General features: G+C 38.2%; 1 protein-coding gene and 1 long non-coding RNA gene across 6 annotated transcripts in view; one reads left to right on the top strand and one right to left on the bottom strand.

Annotated features, from left to right (window-relative positions):
• Window positions 1-1,421: 1,421 nt before the first annotated feature.
• On the top strand, window positions 1,422-23,518 carry LOC115285645 (olfactory receptor 6C75-like). 4 transcript variants are annotated; one of them, XM_029932146.1, is made up of 5 exons: window positions 1,426-1,527; window positions 19,953-20,089; window positions 20,414-20,578; window positions 22,305-22,383; window positions 22,486-23,518. In XM_029932146.1, the coding sequence occupies exon 5, from the start codon at window positions 22,502-22,504 to the stop codon at window positions 23,468-23,470; it is 969 nt and encodes a 322-aa protein (XP_029788006.1). In that variant the 5' UTR covers window positions 1,426-1,527; window positions 19,953-20,089; window positions 20,414-20,578; window positions 22,305-22,383; window positions 22,486-22,501; the 3' UTR covers window positions 23,471-23,518. The 4 variants fall into 4 exon arrangements, 3 of the variants coding, with proteins under 3 accessions (XP_029788008.1, XP_029788006.1, XP_029788007.1); XR_003905622.1 differs by lacking the exons at window positions 22,305-22,383; window positions 22,486-23,518 and adding an exon at window positions 21,051-21,408 and having other exon boundaries at window positions 1,422-1,527; XM_029932148.1 differs by lacking the exon at window positions 22,305-22,383 and having other exon boundaries at window positions 1,425-1,527.
• LOC115285648 overlaps window positions 22,467-26,420 on the bottom strand; it is a 17,949-nt gene continuing 13,995 nt past the window's right edge. For both annotated transcript variants that reach the window (XR_003905624.1, XR_003905623.1), the window contains exons 3-4: window positions 23,482-23,590; window positions 22,467-22,880 (exon numbers count right to left, since the gene is read on the bottom strand). This is a non-coding gene — a long non-coding RNA (uncharacterized LOC115285648). The remainder of the gene's footprint in view (window positions 22,881-23,481; window positions 23,591-26,420) is intronic.

The raw sequence follows: 26,420 nt of genomic DNA, 5'->3' as shown, positions 1-26,420 counted from the left end.
GGATTGAAGTACTCTCTTACCTTCTAGCAAGATTTATGATTTTGGTAATTAATTAATTAGCCCCTCGCCTGATTCCAGAGAAGATTTGTGGTAGTTTTCCAAAATATGCACGATCATCAACCATGGTCAGGATGAGTGTGCTGCCTGGCAGCCTCTAGTAGTTTCCTCTTTCCTCCCGCCAAAATCTGTGAGGATAAAAACCCAGAGTCTCACTAGAACTTGAGAATTATAGACAACCTCTTAGCAGACAAGGCTGGATTAAGGAAACTGTAGCACAGGCTTCCTTTCGTGAAGAGCTCAGGCTTTGGTGAAACAAAGACCACCTAAAAGGGCAGGAAGACACAGGTCCTGGATGAGTTTCTTAGAGCTGGTGTAACAAAGCAGGTGACTTTTAACACCAGAACAAGGATTCTTCCACATTTCTGGAGGCTAGATGTCTGAAATTAAGATGTAGACAGGGCCATGCTCCTGCTCTGAGAGTTGCAGGGGAGAACTCACTCCATGCCTTTCTCTTAGGATCCAGAGCTGCTGGCAATCCTGGATGCTCCTTGGTATCATCCCCAAACTCTGCCTACACCTTCATATGGCTTTCTCCCTTTTTTGTTTGTGTCTGTGTCTCTTCTTCTTGTAAAGATGCCAGTCATGTATTAAGGAGCCACTTTGCTTCAACATAACCACATTGTAACTAATTATATTCCCACAGTGACTCTATTTCCAAATAAGGTCACATTCTGATGTTCCAAGAAGGACGTGAATTTTGAAAGGACACTAAACAGGCACAGGTTCTATCTCTCAACCTGCTCTTTGACTCAAGATCAGTGAGAAAATGAGGTGCCATTAATTTAGTGGCTTAAAACAACACAGTCTATTGGCCAGAAGTCTGGGTGGGCTGGACTGTGTTTTTTTGCTGAGGGTCTCACAAAACCAAAATCAAAGTGTCATCCAGTCTATGTTATTATCTGGAGACTGTGGACTAGAATCTGCTCTGAGTCATTCAGGCTGTTGGCAAATAATGCAGAATAATGGAAAGAAAATACTGTCCTAGAATCAAAAAGGAAAAATGAATTTACTCTGTCTTCAGACACCACCAAAAACAGAGGCTGAGCAAGGATATGTATATAGGTAATTTAATGGAGGAAATCTCAGAGAATAGAAGGCAGGTCCTTGGGAGAGTTGCTATAGAATGATTGTGTCCCCCCAAAATTCATATGCTGAAGCCTAATCCTCCAAATGATGTATCTAATCTACTAGGGGAGATTTAATAAAGAATCCGAGAGTCAACTATGGGTAGAAGTAGTCCTTGAAAACTTGCCCCAGAGCCTCCAAGCTCCCTGGAAGTACCTCTGTGAGACCTACCTCTGTGACATAATAAAGCCATTGGAGACAAGGAGGTAATGGCCAGACCCCAGGATCCCTGCAGACATGATCAGGGCTCAGCCTCTGCCTCCAAGATCCAGAAGCTTCTTGTCACCCTTACTCAAAACTTCCTAGGAGTAACTAATACTTGAGAGAAACATCAATAGACTGGTGAGCCCAAGTTCCAGGAGGTGGCCCTCCAGGGTGGCTCCATAATAGGCTGAGAAAGCACAGGCTTCTTTCCCTGACTGCTGAATTTATTTCTGCTATTCCTGGCTCTAATTTCATTCTGTTCTTTTCTTGCTGGCTTCTGCTGAGTGCTGTGCTATGGGAAACACCAGGTGCAAAGGATGATGTATGAGGAGTCAGACTAGGAGAGGAGGGGTACTCTTTAACAAATCCCATACTATTGCCACTCATTTTAAATATTGACAACTAATTTGCATTTCCTGTATTTCTACATATTATCTTTAATCCCCACAATGGCCTCAAAAAGAACATATCACTATCAACAACTTACTAGAATGGAGGCTGAGTCTGGGACGCAAATCTTTCTTTACACATAGATTCTTGTGTATTAGGACTTTAAATTCTGTGGGCTGGATCTCCCAAGTGTGATTGCTGGATCAAAGGGTATGCATGTTCTAAATGTCACTAGGTACTACCAAGTTCTGTTCCATGAAAGTTGTAGTAATTCACACAACCAGAGTAGAGGAATGGAGCCTTTTCCCAGTGTCCTTAGTTTGCACTAACTGTTGCAATTCTTTTTAGTGTTGGCCAATATGATCGATATAATGTTATATCACTATTAACTATTATTTTACTTCACATTTTGTTGATTATTAGTATGTTTGACATGCACATTTCCTCTTCTGAGAATTGTTCTTTATACTGTGTGTTAATTTTCTATTGAATTGTTTGCCTTTCTCTTAGGAATGACTAGTATATTAAGGATACTAATATTTATGTCAGGAATGATGTAAATATTTTCTTCCAATCTATCATTTTATACTTGATTTGTTTATATATAAATATATTTTTCTATACAGAATCTTAATAATCTTTTATGTAGTTAAATGTGAAGCTTTTAGTTTAGTTATGTTCTAATAATTTTATGGCTTCGGTTAATAATTAATTGTATGGCACAGTCATGTGGTGGGAGATTGTGCAGCTGTTTATTAAATAAAGGAAATTACACTTCTCTTAAACCTAAAAAAATGCACTTCAAAATTCTTGCTTAGACAAAGGAGAAACCACATGTGGTATTGACCTTTGTCACTTTTTAGATAAAACCCATCAACAAATAATATCACATCAAGATTTTGGAGGGGATATCCAGACAACCAACCTTGAGCATAGATAATTCCATTAAAAACACAACACAGCCCAGTCATTGGATAAGGGGAAAGCAGTGGCCAGTTTCACTAGTAGAAAATTTTAGCTAAAGCTCCATTTGCTCAGAGGCAGGAAAAATAAACGTTGGCTAGTAGGTCAGGGACAAACTATATACAGTGTGTCCTTAATGAGTGTATTTACATTCATGCCTCCAGACCATGATCTGAACTTTCCCAGACATACAGGAAGAAAGGCTATTCACAATCTGGAAGACCCAGCAAAAGTGGTTGTTGAAGGGACAGTCTGGTATTACTAAAAGTACCTTTAACTTCCTAGTTCCACAGGAGTGAGCCCATATAAAGACCTTAATAGTTTGGGAAAACTGGGACCCCATAATTTGCAATAAATAGTAAATCCAAGAAATTCTCTCATTTGCCTTTTAGAAAATATTTTTGGATAATTTTGTATAGTCAATCTTTCCCCAAATAAGTTCAACTTTTGGCTGACACATAAGCTTTTCCTTAAAAACTCTGCATCCCTTTTAAGCCAATTCAGTCAATAGATATTTAGAATCAGTTTTAGAAGAATAAATTAGGGGCTCCTGGGTGGCTCAATTGGTTGAGTGTCTAACTTTGGCTCAGGTCATGATCTCATAGTTCATGGGTTCAAGCCCCACATCCAGCTCTGTGCTGACAGCTCAGAGCCTGGAGCCTTCTTCTGATTCTGTGTGTCCTTATCTCTATGCCCCTCCCCTGCTCATGATCTGCCACTTTCTGTCTCCCAAAAATAAATAAATGTTAAAAAAAATTTTTTTTAAAAGAAGAAATTAGTGGAATAGAAATGGAGAGCATCGACATTTTGTATCAAGATAGGTCAAAATGGACAGGATTTTAGATATCCTGATCTAAAAGCCAAGAGGTACAAGATGGAGCCTCAAGATACATCATGGAGTCATCACTGTCCACGTGTATTATCACTTTCCCCCAAGTGAACCAGAGTTTTTTAAATTTTTAATCCTTTAAAAATTTTTTGTAATATCTTTATTTATTTTTGAGAGACCGAGAGAGACAGAGTGTAAGCAGGGGAAGGGCAGAGAGAGAGGGAATCCGAAGCAGGCTTCAGGCTCTGAGCTATCAGCACAGAGCCCAATGTGGGGCTTGAACTCACAAAATGCAAGATCATGACCCAAGCCAGAGTCAGATGCTTAACCTGCTTAACCGACTGAACCCCCCAGGTGTCCCTGAAGCAGATAGATATTGACTGTCTTTATCTACTGGGATAGTAAAGAATGCTGAGCACAAGTTTGTTACAGAAGAATTTATCCTCCGGTAGGACTAAGGAAACTATGCTGTTTGGACTAGGCTATAAGATATATATATATATATACATATATATATATATATGTATATATATATATATACATATATATGTATGTATATATATATACACATATATATATGAAAAAAGTATACTATTCTATTAATTGCACCCAAATATTGAACTGAGCCACAATCTCATCTATTTAGACCTTAGAGAGAAAACAGAAGTATTACAAGGACCGGTGAACGGAATGATTAGTTTTGCTTTTAAATAATGTGGGACACTGACTCTTTCTATTACCTTTTTGCTTATGTAGCTGCACATATCATCATTAATAGCTCTATAATTCTTAGATGGTGGAGGACCTTTTAACTCCATCTCTGTTTCAGAGACCAGGTTTTTTTAAATCTAAAGGGTCCTAAGTTTGTTGTTGGCCCTAAGTTATAAATTTTTCCAAGTCCATCTGAAAATGTTCAGCCAAATATTGGAGAACCCCAGATCTACAATTTCTCTTATCATTCTTGACTAAGTTCCCTGTTTCAGATTTTAGCCTACTCATACAGAGAGGAAAAGAATCCTTTTATATTAGCTTAGAGTCCACCTGAGAATATTGCTTAAAATTTTCTTGAAACAGAATTCTAGAATCTGGTCTAGAGTTTTCTTTTTTGTTTGTTTATAACTGTAGCTATTAGTCTTGATTGCTTCAAAAGTGACCTACTTTTCTTACTGTTTCTAGGCCTTGTTCAGTGTTTTCCCTGATGGAATTTTAAAAATTGTTTTAACTTTCCCACATGACATGATAGGTTTCAATAAATTTTGTCGTTATCTGAGAAAGATTAATTGGTTTAGACCTAGAAACCCTAGCCAGCAAATTAATAATACAATTCAAATTCCCATAGCAATGTTTTGGTTCTTCTGTAATTTGGGAAGTTTTTTATTATGGTTCTAATATAATTCAACTTATATTGATCTTCCTCTGATTTAAGTTCTGGCATAGCAATCTGGAGTAAGGAATGACCCATTAAATCAATAGTCTATTGGGGGAAAATGTTGAGGAAAGTGGTCTAAGTTGTGAAACCACAGCAGGTAGAATGTAAGGAATGCACAGTGAGGGCTGATGTATGAAGATATGAATAAAGTGTGTTCTTAACTTTAGCTTTACCCAGAGGAATATTGAGACTGTAATGGAGTAAAAATTTTGTTTTGAGCCCTCAGCATGCCAATCAAAAACTTCCTTCTGAGTATTTGATGTGTTTCCTTCTTTCTGGAAGTTACTCTAAGATGTTTTGTCTTCCCCACTTCAAAAGTTCCCCATAATAACCTTTGCGATGCTAAGTCATGTTTAGTGAAATTGTGCTATTTTAGAACATAAGCATGTGAATTGTGGTTAGAGTGAGAATACATAGGAGTTCTGCTAGAAGCAGGCTTGGTGCCAACACAGAGAGATCCATTCTGGCACAAAAAAGGGCAAGTCTCCATAGCCAGCATCTGGCGGTCTATATGAAATGGTATGTCAGGTGTTTTATTATAAAACTGTAATAACCAGGAAATCATCAGTTCTGAAGTAGAGGAACTAAGAATAAAGACCTCCTATATCTTTATCTTATTTTTCTTTCCTTTACCCTCCCTCTGTTCATCTGTTGTGCTCCTTAAATTCCACATTTAAATGAAATTATATATTTGTCATTTTTATGGCTGACTTATTTCACTTAGCATAATACACTCTAGTTCCATCCACATTGTTGCAAATGGCAAGATTTCGGTTTTTTTGATCACCAAGTAATATCCCATTGAATATATATACCACATCTTCTTTATCCACTCATCAGTTGATGGACATTTGAGCTCCTTACATAATTCAGCTATTGTTGACAGTGCTGATAAAAACACTGGGATGCCTGTGCCCTTGCAAATCAGCATTTTTGTATCCTTTGGATAAATCCCTACTAGTGCAATTGCTGGGTCATAGGATAGTTCTATTTTTAATTTTTTGAGGAACTCCCATACAGTTACAGGAGGGAAGGTGGGAGAGGAGATGGGCTACATGGGTGATGGGCATTGAGGAGGGCACTTGTTGGAATGAGCACTGGGTGTTGTATGTAAGCTAATTTGAAAATAAATTATACTAAAAAATAAATAAATAGAAAAATAAAATAAATAAAACTGGGTTCTATTCCTGAAACCAATACTACACTGTATGTTAATTAACTTGAGTTTAAATTAAAAATTATAAGGGGCCCCTGGGTGGCTCAGTTGGTTGAGCAGCTGATTTTAGCACAGATCATGATCTCATGGTTCATATATTTAAGCCCAGCATCGGGCTCTGTGCTGATAGCTTAGAGCCTGGAACCTGTTTCAGATTCTGTGTGTCCCTCTCTCTCTGCTCCTCCCCCACTCAGGCTCTGTCTCTCTCTCTGTCTCTCAAAAATAAATACATGTTGGGGCACCTGGGTGACTCAGTCGGTTAAGCATCCGGCCTCGGCTCAGGTCATGATCTCACAGTTCGTGGGTTCAAGCCCTGCGTCAGGCTCTGTGCTGAATGCTGGCTTGGAGCCTAGAGCCTACTTGTGATTTTGTGTCTCCCTCTCTCTCTGACCCTCCCCTGCTTGCAATGTCTCTGTATCTCAAAAATAAAAATAAAAAATAAAAAAATAAATACATGTTAAAAATTAAACAAGTAAATTATGTTACTCTAAAAAAAATTTTTAAAAATTAAAAGACCTTCTGTGTTAAAGTGCTTTCCTTTTTATTTTTTATTTTTTTATGTTTTTTACTAATAGTTTATTGTCAAATTAGTTTCCATATAACACCCAGTGCTTCTCCCCACAAGTGTCCCCCACCATGACCATCACCCCCTCCCCCCTCCCCATCCCCTTTCAGTCCATGGATCGTCTCCAGTATTCAGTAGTCTCCCTTGATCTGTGTCCCTCGCTCTTCCCCGCTCTCTTTCCCCCTTCCTCTCCCCATGGTCCCCTGCCAGGTCTCTCCTGTTAGACCTATGAGTGCAAACATACGGTATCTATCCTTCTCTGCCTGACTTATTTCGCTTAGCATGACTCCCTCTAGGTCCATCCATTTTGCTTACAAATGGCCAGATTTCATTCTTCCTCATTGCCATATAGTACTCCATTGTATATATATATAGCACATCTTCTTGATCCATTCATCAGGTGATGGACATTTAGGTTCTTTCCATGATTTGGCTATTGTAGCCAGTGCCGCTATGAACATTGGGGTGCATGTGCTCCTGTGCCTCATAAGTGCTTTCCTTTTAAAACAGACAAGATGGGACCTTCCCTTTGAGTGTTTTCTAGAGGAAGGGTTTATTGTTGCAGCAAAACATAAAAGTAAAAGCTGGCCTAATACACATTAGTCCCCAAAGCCAACTGAATGGTTAGTAAGAAAGTCTCTATCACTGTCCTGTCCTTATGAAGCTTCCTTTTAACATTTAAGCGGGGCGCCTGGGTGGCTCAGTTGGTTAAGCATCCAGCTTCAGCTCAGGTCATGATCTCATGGTTCATAGGTTCAAGCCTTGACTCAGTCTCTGTGCTGATAGTTCAGAGCCTGGACCTTGCTCCGGATTCTGTGTCTCCCTCTCTCTGCCCCTTCCCTCCTCATACTCCGTCTCTCTCTCTGTCTCTTTCTCAAAATAAATAAACATTAAAAAAATAATAATAGTAATAATTTTGTCGGTCCCCACTGGCCGGTGGGACAGTAAATCGGGTCCATTCCTGAGGGAGGGAGAGAGAATAGGGCAGGAAGGAGCACAGAGAGTGAGGCAAGACAAGGCGTTTCTGATCAAGCCCAGTTTATTGAGAAAATATCCACACTTTTATAGGGTTTGGGGTGAGAAACTTGACCTGGGTTGGTTGCTCGGAAACAGGGTTAAATGATTATTAGAAAAAGGGGAAACCGAAACTGAAACTTCAAACACAGCATCTAAGGGAGAGACCAGACTTGCGTCTGCGACGCTGGGCAGGGGTATGATTAATGCTGCATAAGCCCGAATGCGGTTGATCTTTTGTTCAATTTGGCTTCTCCCGTCTGCCTGTCTCCAATCCCTGGATCAGGAAATGCACTCCCCTGGCCTCTAGATGGTTAATCTTGTTTTTCTGTCCGCTTGCCTGAGGCAGCCGAACTCGGCAGCTCCCTACATAATTTTTAAAATGGTGGAGGGCACTTGAGGGGAAGAGCACTGGGTGTTGTATGGAAAACAATTTGACAATAAAATATTATGGAAAAAAAAAATTTTAAGTGAAAGAAGATGAGGTCCTTGTGGTGTAAAAAAGTTAGGAGGTGCCCCAAAAGTAATGGAGTCATCTCAAAAGGCACAGGAGGTAACCTGAAGGGGCTCCCAGTGGCCATGCCTGGAACAATTTGAGAAACACAATGAACAGCAGTACTAATAGGTAAAGGTCATTAAACAAAACCAATACCCATGGGTTATCATACTGATATGAGTGAAGAATTGAATTAAAGACATAGGGAGGGAAGGAAAACAATTCTATTAAGTGTAGATGGAATGATGGAAATAGAACATCACCATTTGAAAATTACCACAGTAATAGTTGTTTCAAGCAAGAATCATCATTTGATACTACAAGTGGGCAAAAATAAAAGGATGGAATATTTACATAGTCTCAAAGCATTTTCCAATAAGATACTAATTAAAATTTTTATTTATTTCTTTTTAGTTTTATTTATTTTGAGAGAGAGAATGTGTGCTAGGTGGGGAGGGGCAGAGAGGGATGGAGAGAGAGAGAGAATGCCAGAGAGAGAATCCCAAGCAGGCTCTGCACTGACAGCATAGAGCCCGATGCAGATCTCGATCCCAGGACCATGAGATCCTGAGCTGACCCAAAATCAAGAGTCCATGCTTAACTGACTAAGCCCTGTAACTTTATTCATTTTAAACAGACACCACTTTAAACAAGTGATTACCTGTAACTGCCAGTAAATTAACATCACCAGTAATAAGATATGGTGACATCATATACCTGAAAAAGGCACAATATCATTTCTAAGGGATTTCTGACAAAATTGTATAACCTAACTTCAATCAGACAAACCCACATTGAGAATCATCCTATAAAATAAATAGCACTCTTTAAGAGTATCAAAGTCATGAAAGGCAGTGAAATATGGAAGAAACTGTCCCAGACTGCAGCAGGTCTAGGAGGCAAGAAACTATGCCTGGATGCAACATATGCCCAGGATTGGATCTTGAAACAGAAAAAGGACATTAGTAGGACAACTGACAAAATAAAACAAGATAAGCAAATTAAGTATTAATTCTGTGGTTATATATTAATATTTGAAAAAACCATATGAAATGTATATGAGAATTCCTTGCGTTCATTTTGCAGCTTTTTCTTGATAAGTCTGAAGTTATTTCAAAGTGAAAAGTTAAATAAAAAGTTTAAGAAAAAAAATAAACTTAAAAATAATGTAATCAATATGATCTGACTGTTGTGAAGAGAAAATGCCCATTCAATATATTTAAGTATAGGTGATACATGCGCACTTAAGCCCACAAATATTTAAGGAGGGCTGCAAACTCCACAACTACCATTGGCTGCATGAAGGGACTGTGTTGGGATGGAGATGGAGAGACCAGATAGGAAGGGAAAGGAGGGATTAGGCACTTTTTCTCCAAACTCTGTGTGAGTAAAGGGCTAAAAAATCCATTCTCCTTCTCTAAGGATAGATTTACCTTTGATCATCTTTCCAACTCTGTTTCAATGGAAAGCTTATAAAGGTGCTGTGGTTTATAGACTCTCATGTGGCCTCCAATTATCCCCACCTCCTGGTATTCACACCCTTGTGTAATCTTCCACTGAGAATGGGCAAGACTTGCAACTTACTTATAACCATTTAACACTATAAATTTCCTGAAAACACGGCTTTAGCTCCATCCCATAAATTTTGATATGTTATGTTATCACTTTCATTCTGTTCAAAATATGAAAATATTTTCCTTAATACTTCTTACTGGTAATAAATAAATAATAGATTAAAATAAATTAATAATTCCTATTTGGCCAAGAAATTATTTTGAGGTGTATTATTTAATTTCTAAGTACCTGGGGGCACCTGAATGGCTCAGTCGGTTAAGCATCTGACTTCAGCTCAGGTCATGATCTCGTGGTTCATAAGTTCCAGCCCCACATCAGGCTCTGTGCTGACAGCTCAGAGCCTGGAGCCTGCTTCAGTTTTGTGTGTCCCTCTCTCTCTGGCCCTCTCCTGCTCATGCTCTATCTCTCTCTCTCTTTCAAAAATAAATAAAAACATTTTTAAAAATTTCCAACTACCTGAAAATTTTCCAGTTATCTCTCTGTTATTAATTTCTAGCTTAATATGATTATGGTCAGAGAGTATATATTATTTGTATGATTTAAATTATTATAAATTTGTTAAAATTTATATTATGACAGAGAAAAAAGTTTATACTGGCAAATGCTCAAGTACAATTAAAAGTAATGTATATTTTGTTGTTGCTCAGTAGAGTATTCTATGTCAATTATATCTATTTAGTTAAGAGTGTTGTTCAGTTCTTCTACATACTTGCTGATTTTCTTTCCCCTAGTTATATCCATTACAATAGAGGAGTGTTAAAGTCTTCAATTATATTTGTGGATTTATTTCTCTTTAATTCTGTCTTTTTTTTGTTCCAAGTATTTTAAAGTTCTTTTGTTAGGTACACATACATTTAGGAATTTTGCATCTTCTTGGTGAATTGACAGTTTTATCACTATGTAATCTTCCTTTTTAATTCTTGGTAATTCTCTTTGCTCTGAAGTGTATTTTGTCTGATCTTAATATAGTTACTCCAATATTATTTTGATTAGTGTTAGCATGCTATATCATTTTCCATCCTTTTACTTATAACTACCTGGACCATTAGATCTCAAATTAGTTTCTTGTATACCACATATACTTCAGTCATGTTTTTTCCTTCATTTTTATGTTTTTTAATTTGACAGTCTCTGTTTTTTTATTGTGGTAAAAGTTACATAACATAAAATTTATCATCTGAACCATTTTTCAGTGTATAGTACAGTAGCATTAAATATTTCCACATCGTTGTGTAACAAATCTCTCAAGCTTTCTAATCTTGCAAAACTCAAACTCTATTTCCATCAAACAACACCCTTTTTTTTCTCCTACCATCCCATCCATCACCATTCTGCTTTCTATATTTAAGACTTTGACTACCCTAGATACCCCATAAGTAGAATTTGCAGTATTTGTTAATGCCAATGCCAATCTCTGTCTTTTAGTTGGGTGAGTTTAGATCATTTCCATTTAATGAAATTATTCATATGTTTAGATTTAGGTATACCATTTTATTATTTGTTTTATGTGTCTTTTTCTTGTTTTTCCTTCATTCATTTCCCTATATCCTGCCTTCATTTGAGTTATTTGAATATTGCTATTATTCCATTTTAATTAATAAGGTTTTTAAAAATAATATCCATTTGTATACTGTGTCCGATGGTTTCTATAAAAATTACAATTTACATATTTAACTTTCCACAACTTAATTATAATCAACACTTTATGAACCAGTATGTGATCTATCATAGAGAATGTTCCATGTGCACTCAAGAAGAATGTGTATTCTGGTGCTTTAGGATGAAAAGCTCTGAATACATCTGTTAAGTCCATCTCGTCCAATGTATCATTCAGAGCCATTGTTTCCTTATTGATTTTCTGCCTAGATGATCTGTCCATTGCTTTAAGTGGAGTATTAAAGTCACCTACACTCACAGTGTTATTATTTGTATATGTTTGTATTTAATTTATTTATTTATTTAGGCGCTTCACATTGGGGGCGTAAACATTTGTAATTGTTGGCTCTTCTTGATGACTAGACCCTTGATTATGATATCAGTGCCCTTCTTCATCTCTTGTTCCGGTCTGTGTTTTAAAATCTAGCTTGTCTGATACGAGTACTCCAGTTTTCTTCTGATGTCCAGTAGCGTGAGAGATGGTTCTCCGCCCCCTCACTTTAAATCTGCTGGTTTCCTCAGGTCTAAAATGAGTCTCTTATAGGCAGCATACAGATGGGTGTTTTTATCCATTCTGATACTTCATGTTTTTAGATTGGGTCATTTAGTCCATTTACATTCAGAGTGATTATTGAACAGCATGGATTATGTTATCTGTAGGTTTCATATTTGTGGTGATGTCTCTGCTTCTTTGTAGCCTTTCCTGCTTTCCACTCACTGAGTTCCCCTTAGGATCTTCTGCAGGGCTGGTTTAGTGGTCATGAACTCCTTTAGTTTTTGTTTGTCTGGGGAAGACTTTATCTCTCCTTCTGTTCTGAATGACAGCCTTGCTGGATAAAGAATTCTTGGCTGCATATTTTTCCCATTCAGCACATTGAGTATTTCCTTCCACTCCCTTCTGGCCTGCCAAGTGTCAGTGGACAAGTCTGCTACTTCTCTTATGTATCTAACCTTGCAGGTTAAGGAAAATTTGTCCCTAGCTGATTTCAGAATTCTCTCTTTATCTTTGTATTTTGCCAGTTTTAATATGATATGTCATGGTGTTAACCTGTTTTTGTTGATTTTGAAGGAAGTTCCCGGTGCCTCTTGGATTTGTATGGCTGTTTCCTTTCCCAAATTAAGGAAGTCGTGTTTTGGCTGCTCTGTCCCACTGGTCAGTCCTCTGCAAAGCTCCTCCTTGCTTGTAGTGGTCCAGTGTTTGGACCTTCCACCAGGTGTGCTAATTTGTTCATTGAAGTAACCCTAGAATTTACCTAGCTGTCTCTTCCACCTGTGGAGATCCTACTGCCACTCCTAAGACTGATTTCCTGGGCATTCAAAGTGATCTGACCTAAGTACAGCTGTTTGAGGGATGAGGGAAATCCTGGTCCCCCCACTTCTCCACTCTCCTAACTCCTCCTCTGTAAGTCACTCTTAGTAAACACTGGTCCATGTCACTGCAGGCCTCACTGCCACAGTTGAGGGCCAGGCTGCTTGCAATATAGAAGCCCTGGTCCCAAAGTGCTGGGTCGACAAGCACCTAGAAAAACACGTATGTGGAATTTAGTACTCTCCTCTTTATGTTTAATTATTTTATATGTCATATATGTATACACTGAAACTCCTGAAGATAATGATATTTTTTCTTTCAACCATCAAATATGTTTTTCAAGAACTAAATGGGGAGCCTTAGTGGCTCAATCGGTTAAGTGTCTCACTTCAACTTATCTCATGGTTCGTGATTTCAAGCCCCGCCTCAGGCTCTGTGCTGACAGGTCAGAGCCTGGAGCCTGCTTTGAATTCTGTGTCTCCCTCTCACTCTGCTCCTCCTCTACTCATGCTCTGTCTCTGTCTCTCTCACAAAAATAAAATAAACATTAAAAAAAAACCTCAAAAGCAGAATATGTACCAACATATTTACCATTTCTCTTGCTTATTATCTCTGATGTACCATTTTCTTCTAGTATCATTTCCCTCTGTCTTTAAAAACTTTCCTCAATAATAATAATAATAATTTAAAAAAATAAAAATAAATTAAGAAATAAAATAATAATATAAAGAACTTCCTTTAGGAACTCCTTCACAGCAGATCTGGTGGAAACAAATTCTTGTAGGTTTCCTTCGACTCAGAACACCTTCACTTTACCTTCATTCCTAAAGAAGCTTTTTGCTAAGTATAAAATTTCAAATCGACACTTATTATCTTTCAGCAATTGAAAAATACCATGACACTTCCTTATGTACTTTCTGATTAGAAATCCACAGTCATTCAAATGGTTCTTCCCCTATAAGTAATACACCTTTATTTTTCTGGTTCATTTCATATTTTCTTTTGTGTTTGGTTTTCCACAGTTTAATTATGTTTGGTCCTAGCACAGAATTTCTTTGGATTTATCCTCTTAAGGCTTTGTTCAGCTTCTGGAATCTGTAAGTTTGTATGGTTTGCTAAATATAGGAAGTTTTCAGGCATTATCTCTTGAAGTACATTTTTCAGCACTGAAGTCTTTGTCTTATCCTTCTGATGACAAGAAGTTATACCTTTTATTCTTCCACAGGCCCCTGAGGATCTGTTCATTTGTTTTAAGTCTTTCTTTTTCTCTTTCTTTTCAAGGCTGGATAATTTCTACTGATCTATTTTCAATTCCCCTGACAATTTTATCTGTCATCTCCACTTATGCTTTTAAACTTAGCCAAGGAGTTTTATATTTTAGTTATTGTATTTTTCAGGTCTGTTATTTCCATTTGCTTCTTCTTTAAACATCATTGATAAGTCCTACTTTTTTGTTCGTTGACAAGTGGTTTTTAATTTCTTGTTAGAATATTTTTAAGTAATTGATTTAAGTCTTTGTCAGATACTTCCAAAATCCCCATCATGTGAGAGTTGATGTCTGCTGATTATCTTTTTCCATGAGGATTTAGATTTTCCTGGTTCTTCATATGCTGAGTAATTTCAAACTGGGATATCATGTTTGCAGACTCTGAGTTGGTTTTTTTTTTTTAACTCTTTGGAAAATGTTGATTTCCTCATTCTGTCAAGAAATGGACTTGATTTGGTTCAGGCCATAAATTGTTTCCCATCTTCTACAGGTTGCAGCTTTAATGTCAGTGAACTTTTCAAAACCTTTGCTAAAGTATTCACATGAGTCACACATGTGCATCACCCAGGGAAGTCTGGGTTCTGGCCAGACATCTTTCTGGTAATTCCATTTGTAAAATCTTTATTATACTGATCAAGATGAGATCTAGTCATGCACAGTTTGGGAGTAAATCTTTGAGTTATTTACCAATTTAATATGATCTATTTCCTCAGGTTCCCCCTCATCACAATCTTCCCAAAATATCTCATTTCCCTAAAGTGCGTCTTCTAGCTTCTGGGGCCAGAAACATGAGGACTTCATCACTTTTCACTGCTGCTCACTTTCGTGACTGGACCAAGAAGCGAGAGAACAAGAAGACCAAAAAAAAAAAAAAAAAAAAGATAAACTCACCACTGACTTGGTGGTACTTCAAATTCTGATTTTCTTCTCAATCCTTCTGCTACTATTCACAGTGCAGAATCCTCTAATGGCTGCCAGATCCAGCCTGTTTTATACCCATTTTCAGTGGGAGAGACAGGTTATATCATCTTTTCCCCAACCTACCCAAAATTGGTTCCTACAGTGATTTATTTACTTCCCTATTTCTGCATATCACCTACATCCAATCCTGGACCTCCCAGTTTTTGAACGCCTTCTGGTTTTGACTCATTTTCCTAGTTCACCAGCCAAATCCCAATATTCACTCACTGTATTATTCAATCATTTGCACACCTTTTGTGTTTTAGCTTCCTTGCCTAGCCCCATCCTGAGTTCAAAGGGAAGATTCCCTGAGCTTTCTTGAGGGGAAATGCCTGATAACTACTTTCCTGCATTAATTACCTAGAGCATCAGCAACATAATGAAACCCACATTTTATGATTTCCCACAGGCATGTAAGTTTCACAGAAAAGTATTTTCAAGTTGACCTAAACAATGGAAAAAGTACTCCCTGAAGAATTAATTAACTACTAATTTATCCCCACTGGAGTCACTGGTAGGCTACAAAATGAATTTGTTACTTCTTACTGTAAGCCCAGGTGGACAGAGAATTTCTGTATGATAGCTCCTTACTTGTCATGTCCAGGGATGACTAGGGTCCTATGTAGCCCTGGGGAATTCCTGATAATGCTATCCCAATTACCACCAACTGACTCTGAAGCCACTTCTACTCATGGCTCTCAGAGCCCGTTGACACACAACGTAAGAAAAATAAATAAACAAACATCCTCTTCTCTATTACCCTGCCTGCTTCTTTATTCTTTCTATCCCTTCTTCTTACAAACAGTTCAATTCTAATAAGACCCTCACCTGAGGCTCCTATTCCCCACTGCATTGATTTGCTTATGCTCCACTTTGTTCCTGGATGTAAAACAGCTTATTATTTCCTCAGCTTCATTTCTCTCATTGATAATCTTCTTGAAAGACAAACTTATACCCACTGGAAAAGAATTGGAATGATGTGAAAGGAGTGAAATATCTCATTGGGTCTCAAAATGTGGTCCCTACACCAGAAGCAATACACCACTTGGTAACTTGTTATAAATGCATATTAGTGGGCACCACCTACAGTATCAGAAACTCTTGGGAAATGGCCCAGTAGTCTGTGTTTTAACAAACCCTCCAGGTGACACTGATGCATTTCAAAGTTTGGGAAAGATTGCAACTAGGGAGTTAATAATTGCCTAGCAGGGGCATAATGAAAGAGAAGAGTATTTCAGCTTTGGATTACGTGATAAATGATAAGGACCTATTGAACTGGTTTTCCATCATGCTTGGAAGAAGACTTGTTGTTAACAACCTGAATGGCTGCGTAGGGTGGAGGAAAGGAGGTGAAGTATAAATCTTGAGTGAGATGGGCTGACAATACCAGAGGCCTTCATTCCCTCTCCGCCTGCCTGCTCCATCTGATGACCTGGATATTAATCTCTCCAGCTACTGATAACACTTTGGCAATGATCCCCAGTGGCATTTTTCTAATAAAAATTCACTTATTATTCTTCCAGGATTTTTCTCCCTTAGTGGTCCTGGAAGCAGTGGACAAACACATTTTTAATGACTAGGTTTCACAAATATGCTCTCCACATATGACTTCAACAACCAACTGGCACTTCTTATCTGACTTTTTGCAGTATTTAATGTCATATAAATTTGGAATGAACTCAAAAAAATGGCATTGTTGATACATAGTTATTTCTGTATTATAAATAAACTTAAAGTTTAATTATTATGCCTTGTGATGGAAATAGAATTACATGCTGCACTAGAATCTATAAAAGAACAAAATTTGCCGAGTACAAAGCATTTTTCCATATCATAATAATCTTCAAGGGAAATAAGGAAACTTCCTAACTAAATAAAACTTCTATTTCAAGAAAACATGTACTATGTAAAGTATGCTCAACTTCAATATATTTCCAAATTTTACACTTCCAGCGTCAGTGAATGGCAATCCAGTACTTTCACTGACACTTGGTACTGTATGAATTTTGCATTTTAGCCTTTCTGGTTTGTGTGACTTTTATTGTACTGTGGTTTTAATTTATCTTTCCTTGGTATATAAATAACTTGCACATTTTAATATGATATTGGCCATTTGTAGAACCTCTTTTTGTGAAGGAACCCTGCAAATATTTTGCCCAATATTCTTTTGTTCCATTGTCTTTTCCTTACTTATTGGTAGGTTTGTCAGGTTAAAAATAGCTTCTCTCAGACTGTGGCTTGCCTTTTGATTACTTTAATGATGTCTTTCAAGAAACAGAGGTACTTAATATAATTTTTGTGGTAAATTGTTTTGTCTTCCTTAAGTAGTTTTTCTGCCTTCCCTTAAAAACATTGAGATATTCTGGCCTGTTTTCTTTTAGATGATTGTTATGCCATTTACATTTAGATCTATAGCTCACTTTCTGGGTTTCTTTCCTCCCCCCCCCTTTTAACATTATTTTGGTATGATACAAAGTAAGGGTCAAGTTGTATTTTTTTCCATTTGAATAACCACTTAATGCAACATCATTTATATTTATTGAAAGGACTATCATTTCCCTGCTTCATTAGACTGTCATCTCTGTCATGAATCTGATGATGTGTATTTTATTGCTAAGTCAGATAAGTCAAACAGAGAAAGACAAAGAGTGTATGATCTCATTTGTATGTGAAATCTAAAAATATCTAACTCACAGAAACAGAGAATGAGGTGGTGGTTGTCAGGGGCTGAAAGATGGGGGAAGTGAGGGGACATTGGTCAAAGGGTACAAACTATAAATTATGAAATGAGTAAGCTCTGAGCATCGAAGGCACAGCATGGTGACTATAGTTAACAGTACTGCACTGCACACTTGAAAACCGCCATGAGAGTAGAGCTTTAATATGCTCAGCACAACAACAACAAAGGTGTAATCATGTGAAGTGAAGGCTGTGTCAGTTAACCTTACAGTGGTAAACATTTCATAATATATGTGTGTACCAAATCATCACTTTACACCTTAAACTTATACAATTTTATAAATCAATTCTGTCTCAATGAAAGTGGACAAAAAGAGAATTTTGTGGTTCATAACTTTTTTGGGAAATTACATTAACTCTTTTCATACTTTTTGAAAGAGTGCATAACACTTGCATAAGAACTATTGTTCTTCTCTTAAACAAAGCACTCAGCTGTGACACAAGAAAGTGTCACAGCCACTAGGTATCCTGTGACTGAGAAAAGACGGTAAGAAATTAAGAGCATAGAGGACACGGTGTAGTAGAAGCCCGTTAAGTCGCAGACATGAAGACCATGGCTAGAGGGGACATGGGGAAGCGTGTAAGAAGGATCCATACACCCAATGCTGAATGAAATTTCAAGAGCTGCCTAAATCTAGAATCACTCTCCACTTTCAGTGTTCATAGGACCAGGTCTATTGTGACTCCTGATTCAGGATTTTAATGAATGAGATGCTACTTGTGAAATAAACTCCCCTCATTAACCATTTCAAAGGAGTTTGTTTTTGCGGTGGGAAGGAGGTTATCAGGGGCTCTTCCGTACTTGTAAAATATTGACCTTCCAAAACATGACTTTCACATTTCATTCTGGAAAGGTAAAGAGATAAACATACTTAGGAATCTTGTGCGAAAAACGCTACCTAGAACCCATGGTTCTCCCCAACACCTGGAGCACCCACACATCAGAGGCAGGACAAGCACAAGAAACCCTACTAGGAAAGTTATAGAAGTGGAGGATCCAGAACCATACTAAGTAGTTTCCCTGTTGAGCTTTATAACTAGCGATTTCTACCTCTTTCTATTCCACCCACATAATTCAATTCAATTAATCATTCTATAGGTTCATCCCATTCCTTACTCTAACTGGATAACTAAACACTCAAAGCACAGGAATGCTGGAAATGTCCAAGATGAATGAGATCTCAAGGTATAATTTAAAAACACAAAAAATAGTAGGTTTTGGAGAGCAATCAAGGCACTATCAAAAAACAGGCACTAGACAAAGACAATTTGAAATATTTCTTGATGCCAGTTCACCACCCCTTATACTAGATGCAAAGTGTAGTTAGTTCAGCTCATTTCTTTGAGTGTATGCTTTGTAAACCTTTCCATCTAACACATACCAGCCTGTCTCCATCCACCTTCCCACAGGCATGTAGGTGCTGGGACTTGCTTAGGTGTGAGAGGTATTTTTCACCATGAAGCTGCTCTGAATAAAATTAAAACCCCTGCCAATGACACTTTATCTGATTTCTAGAATGAATTCTTTATCTGAGCTCTAGAATGTATAGTCTCAAATTGCTCTCGCTTCCATAATTCATCTCCCACTATTCTTTATTTTTCCTTACTGCCAACTGAGAATATGTCATAATGTCAGAGTTTTGCCTGGATTGAAAGCAGAGTGTATAGATGGACTGATGTTATAAAATGAGTTTGTCTATTTTTAGGAAAGTGTCTATATTATGGGAAGTTCCTGAAAGTTTCTATAATATTTGCTTTGACCTGGTATGATCAATAATGATGAGAGCCGATTCAAGCACAAAAATTTCCAGCACCATATGCCCCAGGGTAGCATGCAAATACACTTTGAGAGCTTAGTCCACTTCTCTGAATTTCAGAGGGAAGCCATAGGCCACGGAAAAATGGGTCACTCCTTCCACAACAACCCAACTGAGAAACCTGGGAAATGCAGCTTTCAATCAGGTGCTGGCTATGGATAAACATCTCCACCCTCAAATTCCCACATCTTCCTCCTGTGCATCTAGAAAGACTCTGTGGATTCACTTCCTAGATTCTTTTTAAAGAAAGAGGGGTTTGCCATGTTAGAGATGTTACAGAAGCCACTTAGCAATTCCTTTCCTTCCCTAATGAGGAAAAAATGTGCTTTCTTTACAAGGAAATTGGGAAGAACAAAAATATTCTTCATATGAAAATATATAATAAGAAGGATCATAATGGTGGAAGCATGAAGAATGATTGGCCAAGAAAGGTGGACTTCCCCAGGATCCTCCCAAAGACTTCAGGAAAGCCATGGTATAATCAAGCTGCTTTTCATTGTAAAATCTGTTCTTATAATACCTATGTTCTGGCCTCAATACATACACCACATGTAGAAAATTGTAGTCTGAAATCAGTAGCAACATTCAGCCTAGATTTTAGAAACCCTTGGGAAATTTTCAAACAATCTCCTTGGAAAATCTTGGCAGAGAAAATGTGGACATCTGGGAGTTAGCATTACCACAGACAATGAGAAGATAAATATAAGGGTAGCACTAGTAAACCTCGTTCTCTACAGTGACCAACCAGCGGCCCCTCAGATACCAGACGTGCCTTAACTTTCTGCCTCTGTGTCTTCAGGATCTAATAAGGTTTGAGGACCTGCCCTCTCTGCTCACTGGCTGTGTCCATCCTGCTGCTGACCAAACAGTCCTGTGGCAAAAATATCAGAGAGACCTCAAACGTGCATGATAGCAGCTTCTCATTGTTGATTCAGGAAAGGAAGGATGCATCTCACACAGAAAGGTGAGGATATGATGGAGAAGTACAGTGCAGGAGAAGGTGTCTTGTGCAGGTGTGCCCAGGACAGTGGAGTGCTGCAGCAGAAGGATTCTGATCCCAGGAGCAGCCAGGGCTTAAATTAGAAGCAGCTGCCTTCTCCCATTTCCTGGTATAGAGGTTGGACAGCAATGTTGCATGTTAGGTGGGCTTTTACCCACCTGCGGGAGCAGAGCCAGACCTTTCATTAGAACCCTAAGTAGTATGAGAGTCCACCTCTAGCCCTGAATTGGAGGCAGTGGAATTTGTTTGTTTTAGTCTGTCTGCTCTATTCTGGGGTTTCAGTGGTCAAGGCTGCCATGTGTCCTTGCTGTCATGTGAAACATCCAGGGCTGTAGAAACAAGGCTTTGACAGCCAGAACACTGACTACATATTGACCCCACTGTGGGGCAACAAGCTACGACAAATGCATTTACTTCTCATCTCCTTTCCCTTCAGCCCACTTCAAGGTCTTGTTTCCTAGGACACAATGCCAGCTAGAGGAGGTACCACTGCCCACCATGGAGTGACTCCTGTGTGTGACTGGCCTCAGGAACCATGGTGACTTAATGAGTTTTCTGGGGTCAATTGGAACAGAAACAGATGCACCTTCAGGTAGTTCCACTCAGAGGGTGAGCAGTTTGCTTTTACAAGCAGCCCTGCAGAGAACCTGGCACATGGTGGTTTAGTAAGAGTGACACATTCAACACTGTCAACCTTTAGCCCAATATTGAGATGCTACAGCCAAACACCGTGGGGAAAGACTTCACTGATTGGGAAGACTGAAGAGTGAAGAATGTTCACTGAGCTTTCATGGGAGAATGAATGTAGGTTCCCAGCATGTGCTTCTGAGTGCATTAATCCTGCGCACTACCATCATTCCCACTCCTTGACAACCCAGCATGAACTCTGGGCGTAGGCGGTAAACCCTGCGTTCACAGTTTATGTCATGTTGTTGAGCAATCAAAAATTTCTCTGGTCTCTTGTCTCTTCTATAAAATGCTTGTGCTAAAGAAGATATTCTCTGAGGCCATGTCAATCTGCAGGTCAGTCACTCATACTTGGATAGAAACAAGGTAAGTAAAGCTAAATTTGCACTAAAGGTTGACAGATCATCAACAATAGATTTGTTTCCATTTAAAATATGTTGTCACTGCATTTAGAAAGAGCAGGTACTCTGGACTTGGACATTCTGGCTAAAGTCCCAGCTACATGACCTAAGCTCTCGGAATCTCTCTAAGCCTCAGATTCTGCTTCTGTAGAAGAAGAAGAAGCGCATTGTTATTGTGAAAAGTAATAGAAATAGTGAATTTCACTGACCAGCATAGAAGAACTATAAGGCCTTCGCAGATGATGATGATGACAGGTTGGCCATAAAATGTGTTACATATTAAAAGCGACACTGAAAGAGAATATTACTAACATAACTGTTATATTTACTACAAATAAATATTATTAAAAACAGTATGTTTTATAACTCAAAACTTTCAACAATTCTGCCTACTGATGATGATCTATTGCAGAATAATATTAATGACCATCACATTACAATTAGACTTTGAGGAACACATAGGAAGCCCTGGCATCATATGCCAGGTGAACTACATGCTGTATCTTACTTATTCTCACAAGAACATGAGCAGACAGATGCTGTCATCTTCATTTCACTGAGAGTAAAAGTGAAGTTCATAAAGGTTATCTATCTTTCCAAAGATGACCCATCCCTCAGGGGTTAGAAGTCAGTGGTGAACTACTATTGAATTCAGATCCTTCTGATTCAAGAATCAACTGGGTAAGTCACTTTGCTATCTGCCTAGTCACTTTCTTGGATAGGAAAATAGCTTAGTCACATGATCTACTAAAACATTTGTGCTACTTTATGTCTTTATTGTAGGTTAAGACCAGCAGTGATGATATTATGGAAAGAGATGCACATGGAAATGGGGAATGAGACCACTGTCCAGGATTTCACCTTGGAGGGGTTTCCTGCCTTCCAGCACCTGGGAAAGATCCTCTTCCTGGTGCACCTGCTGGCATACCTGGCATCTATTACAGGAAATGCTGTCATAATCACCATCACCTGTGCTGACTCCCGGCTCCAGACACCTATGTACTTTTTCCTCAGCATTTTCTCCTTCTTTGAGTGTTGTTTCATAAGTGCTGTTATTCCCAAGTTGCTGGTCATCTTTCTTCTAGGCAGGCAAACTATTTCCTTTTTTGCCTGTTTCATACAAGCCTTTGTGTGTGTATATCTGGGAACAGCAGGTTTCTTCCTCATAGCAGTGATGTCTGTGGATCGGTACATGGCCATTTGCAAGCCTCTGCATTACCCAACCATCATGAACCTCAAGACTTTCTTCCTCTTGGTCACTGCCTGCTTCACTCTGGCCTTCACTCTCATGACTGGTCTGATAGTAAAGGTTTCCCAATTATCCTTCTGTGGCCCCAATGTCATCCCGCACTTCTTCTGTGACATTGGTCCCTTGATTCATCTCTCCTGTTCTAATACCAGGTCTGTTGAAATGTTGGCCTTTGTCCTTGCTTTGTGTATCATTTTGACCTCACTCTTCATAACCATCATTGCATACAGCAACATAGTAGTCACAATTGTGCGACTCCCATCAGCCAGGGAACGACAGAAAGCTTTCTCCACCTGCTCCTCTCACCTCATTGTTCTCTCTCTAATGTATGGCAGCTGTGTTTTTATATATGTGAAACCAAAGCAAACAAACAGGCTGGACTCCAACAAGGAGGCTGCCCTTGTGAACACAGTGGTGACCCCGCTGTTGAACCCTGTCATATACACTCTGCGGAACAAGCAGGTCCACCAGGCTCTGAGGGAGAAAATGTTTAGAATGAAAATATCAAGACAAAAATAAAAACACATGACCTTGGAGTGAAGGCATCAGAGATCCATTTTTCTTCATTCTGGCCACTGTAGTAGTCCACAGAGTTCTACTGTAGCATCTCCGGCAATCACACTTGATTCCTGTAAATCTCTAGAAAAATGGATATCTATTAAATTACAACTAAGGTAAAAACATTGTTGAGCTCACGCCCCTATGTATTACAGCATTATTTATAATAGCCAAGATATGGAAACAATCCAAGTGTTCATCGAAAGGTATATAGATAAAGATGTGATTTTATGTGCATAAGGAAATGTGACTCATCCATTAAAAAGGATGAGATTTTGCCATTGTAACAATGTGCCCCAGGGTATGATGCTAGTGAAAGAAGTCAGGTGGAGAAAGTAAGCACCATGATTTCACTTGTATGTGAAATCTAAAACAGAACAAACATAGAAGCAAACAAAAAGTATTAACAGACCCATAAATATGGAGAACAATTTATGGTTGTCAGAAGGGAGAGGGTAGGAGATGAGCAAATCGTTGAAGGGGAGTGGGTGATACAGTTATGAAAGGAACGATTCAAGGAGATGAAATGTACAGCACAAGGGATATAGTCAATGGTTTTCTAATAGGGTTGTATTGTGACAGATGGGAGCTACTGTTGTGCTGATGATTGTATAAGAAACAAACTCATCAAATCACACACACACATGCAATGGAATCTGTTTTTGCAAGTTCACACTTTACCTTGATATGCATAACAATCTTCTCCATAACCTTTTACATTTTGATGACATTTATTAATTACAAATCTTTTGTTGATTTTTTATTCTTCCCTCTCAAATAAACCATGTGCTTGAAATTTCCTAAGTTTCATGATTTATACACTTTGTATTTCACTTCTCTCTAGACATAAGCGTGGCTCAACAAGTATTAATATTTACTAAAGGGTATTTAGACCATTAAAATATAGAAGGTTGGATATTATACTGTGATTATGAAGGAAACGACAGAAATAGCACCAATGTTTGGGTCCACATTTCCTCCATGTTTAGGCCAAGGAAATAATGAGCAGAATACCCTTCACCTTCGAGTATATATATGGTTTGCAGCAGGTGTGCACTTAAAACCTGTTCTTGGCTCTTAGCTTAGCTACATATGTGTGTATCAGTCCCATACTGGAGAGAAACAGAACTGTCCTCAGGCTTAGAACATTCTCTAAGGATAAGGAATAACCACACAGCCTACAGCTTACCCATGCTCCTGTTGCCTAAATTATTTATTCTATCTCCAGACAGCCTCTCAGAGGCACAATGTATAATTATGGTTGATTCTTTTCTGCAAGCTTGTCTTTATCAGAGAAAGGGAGCATTTATTTCATATTTCTATCATTTCATGTTTACAGAATGTGAGTGATTTGATTATCTATTTCATATTACTAGTGAAAAAAATTAAGCCTTTTTTTTGTTGACTTGTGTTATTAACTATAAGGTTATGTTCTAATTCATAACCTACTTTAAAACCAATGTGTCCATTACCTCAATCCTCAAATTTGTGTCTTATCACAACTACTTTCCAGCTAGAATGTTTCTTTTTTTTATTTCACAAGAAACATCTCTAAAAAGATTAAGACATTTTTTATTTTGTCTCTAGCCCAAACCCTGAGGTTAGATCATCCTAAATACACTTTTGAAACACATTCTCCACAGTGATTAGGTCATACATAGCCTTGATGGTCTTACTACACATTTCAGATTTCATCTTACTGATAATGAAGACATATGAGACATGCCCTAAAAAATCACAGATGATTAGCTGTAGACATTGTATAAAAAGAGTTTGGAAAAGCCAAGATAAGAGTGGAAGAGTGGGTATAGACTGTTACAGGAATGGGAAGAAATAATGATGGCTTAGAGAAGTTGCAGTGGGAGTGGAATACAAACGGACCAGAGTAGACATGTAATCACTTGCACTGGTCAAGCCTGATGGTGCCTTCAACTACCTGGTCAACATACAAAAATACCACAGTGACTTTCTCTAAAGAATATGGGGATGAGGCAGATAATCTCTATGGTGTACCCGAGAATACTCATGTAGAAAGCACCAAAATGTTGTGAAAACATGGAAATCATGTTCTTCCCTGTCCATTGAACAACACAGAGTGTATTGAAGTGGATGAGCTTCAGTGATGAAGGAATAAATTATGGTCAAGCTCTAAACAAAGTGTGCACCCCCCCTAAAGTTTTAGTCAGGATTTGACAAAAATGTTGCTATACTAACTAAATGCACCTTGAGATATGCTAACTAAATATTACCTTGAGATAGACTATGCTTAAAGGGTGAGCATGAAACATAGAAAAATGAAGACCAGAAATGCAAATCTGAGTATCTAAATCCAGGCTGGTTGTTACCAGACTAGATGGGACCCAGTGAGGGACGAACCCTAATGTGGAAATTAAAGCTCTACAATCCTGGGCTGTAAAATGTTTTATTGAGATATATCTTTTAAGCTAATTCTATTTTGAGAATTATAGATTATTGGATACTTCCAATCATAAGTTTTAAACCACTTTGTAAAAGTATGATTGGCATAAAAAAGCTGTAGGTATTTGATATGTCTGGAGATAAATACACATCCTGGAAACCACCATCACTATCATTGCCATTAACCTACTATCACCACCCAGATAGAGGACCCTTGGTGTTGATTTTTTTTGTGCTTACATGAAAGGTAAAAGCAGTTAATTTAAGATCTACCCTGTTAGCAAATTTGTAAGTAGCCAAGAAAATGCTGTTAATCATAGGCCCTGTGTTACCCAGCTCTCCAGAACTTATTTATTATGCATAACTGAAACTTAATCAATACCTCCCTATTTCCCTGTTTCCTGGCCACTTACAACCACCATTCTACTCTCTGCTGCTATATGTTAAATACATTCCGCATTTAAGTGAGTCATGAAGTGTTTGTCTTTCTGTT

Source organism: Suricata suricatta, chromosome 2, assembly GCF_006229205.1.
Source record: "Suricata suricatta isolate VVHF042 chromosome 2, meerkat_22Aug2017_6uvM2_HiC, whole genome shotgun sequence".
NCBI lineage: Eukaryota > Metazoa > Chordata > Mammalia > Carnivora > Herpestidae > Suricata > Suricata suricatta.
This window is presented reverse-complemented; position numbering and strand designations above follow the sequence as displayed.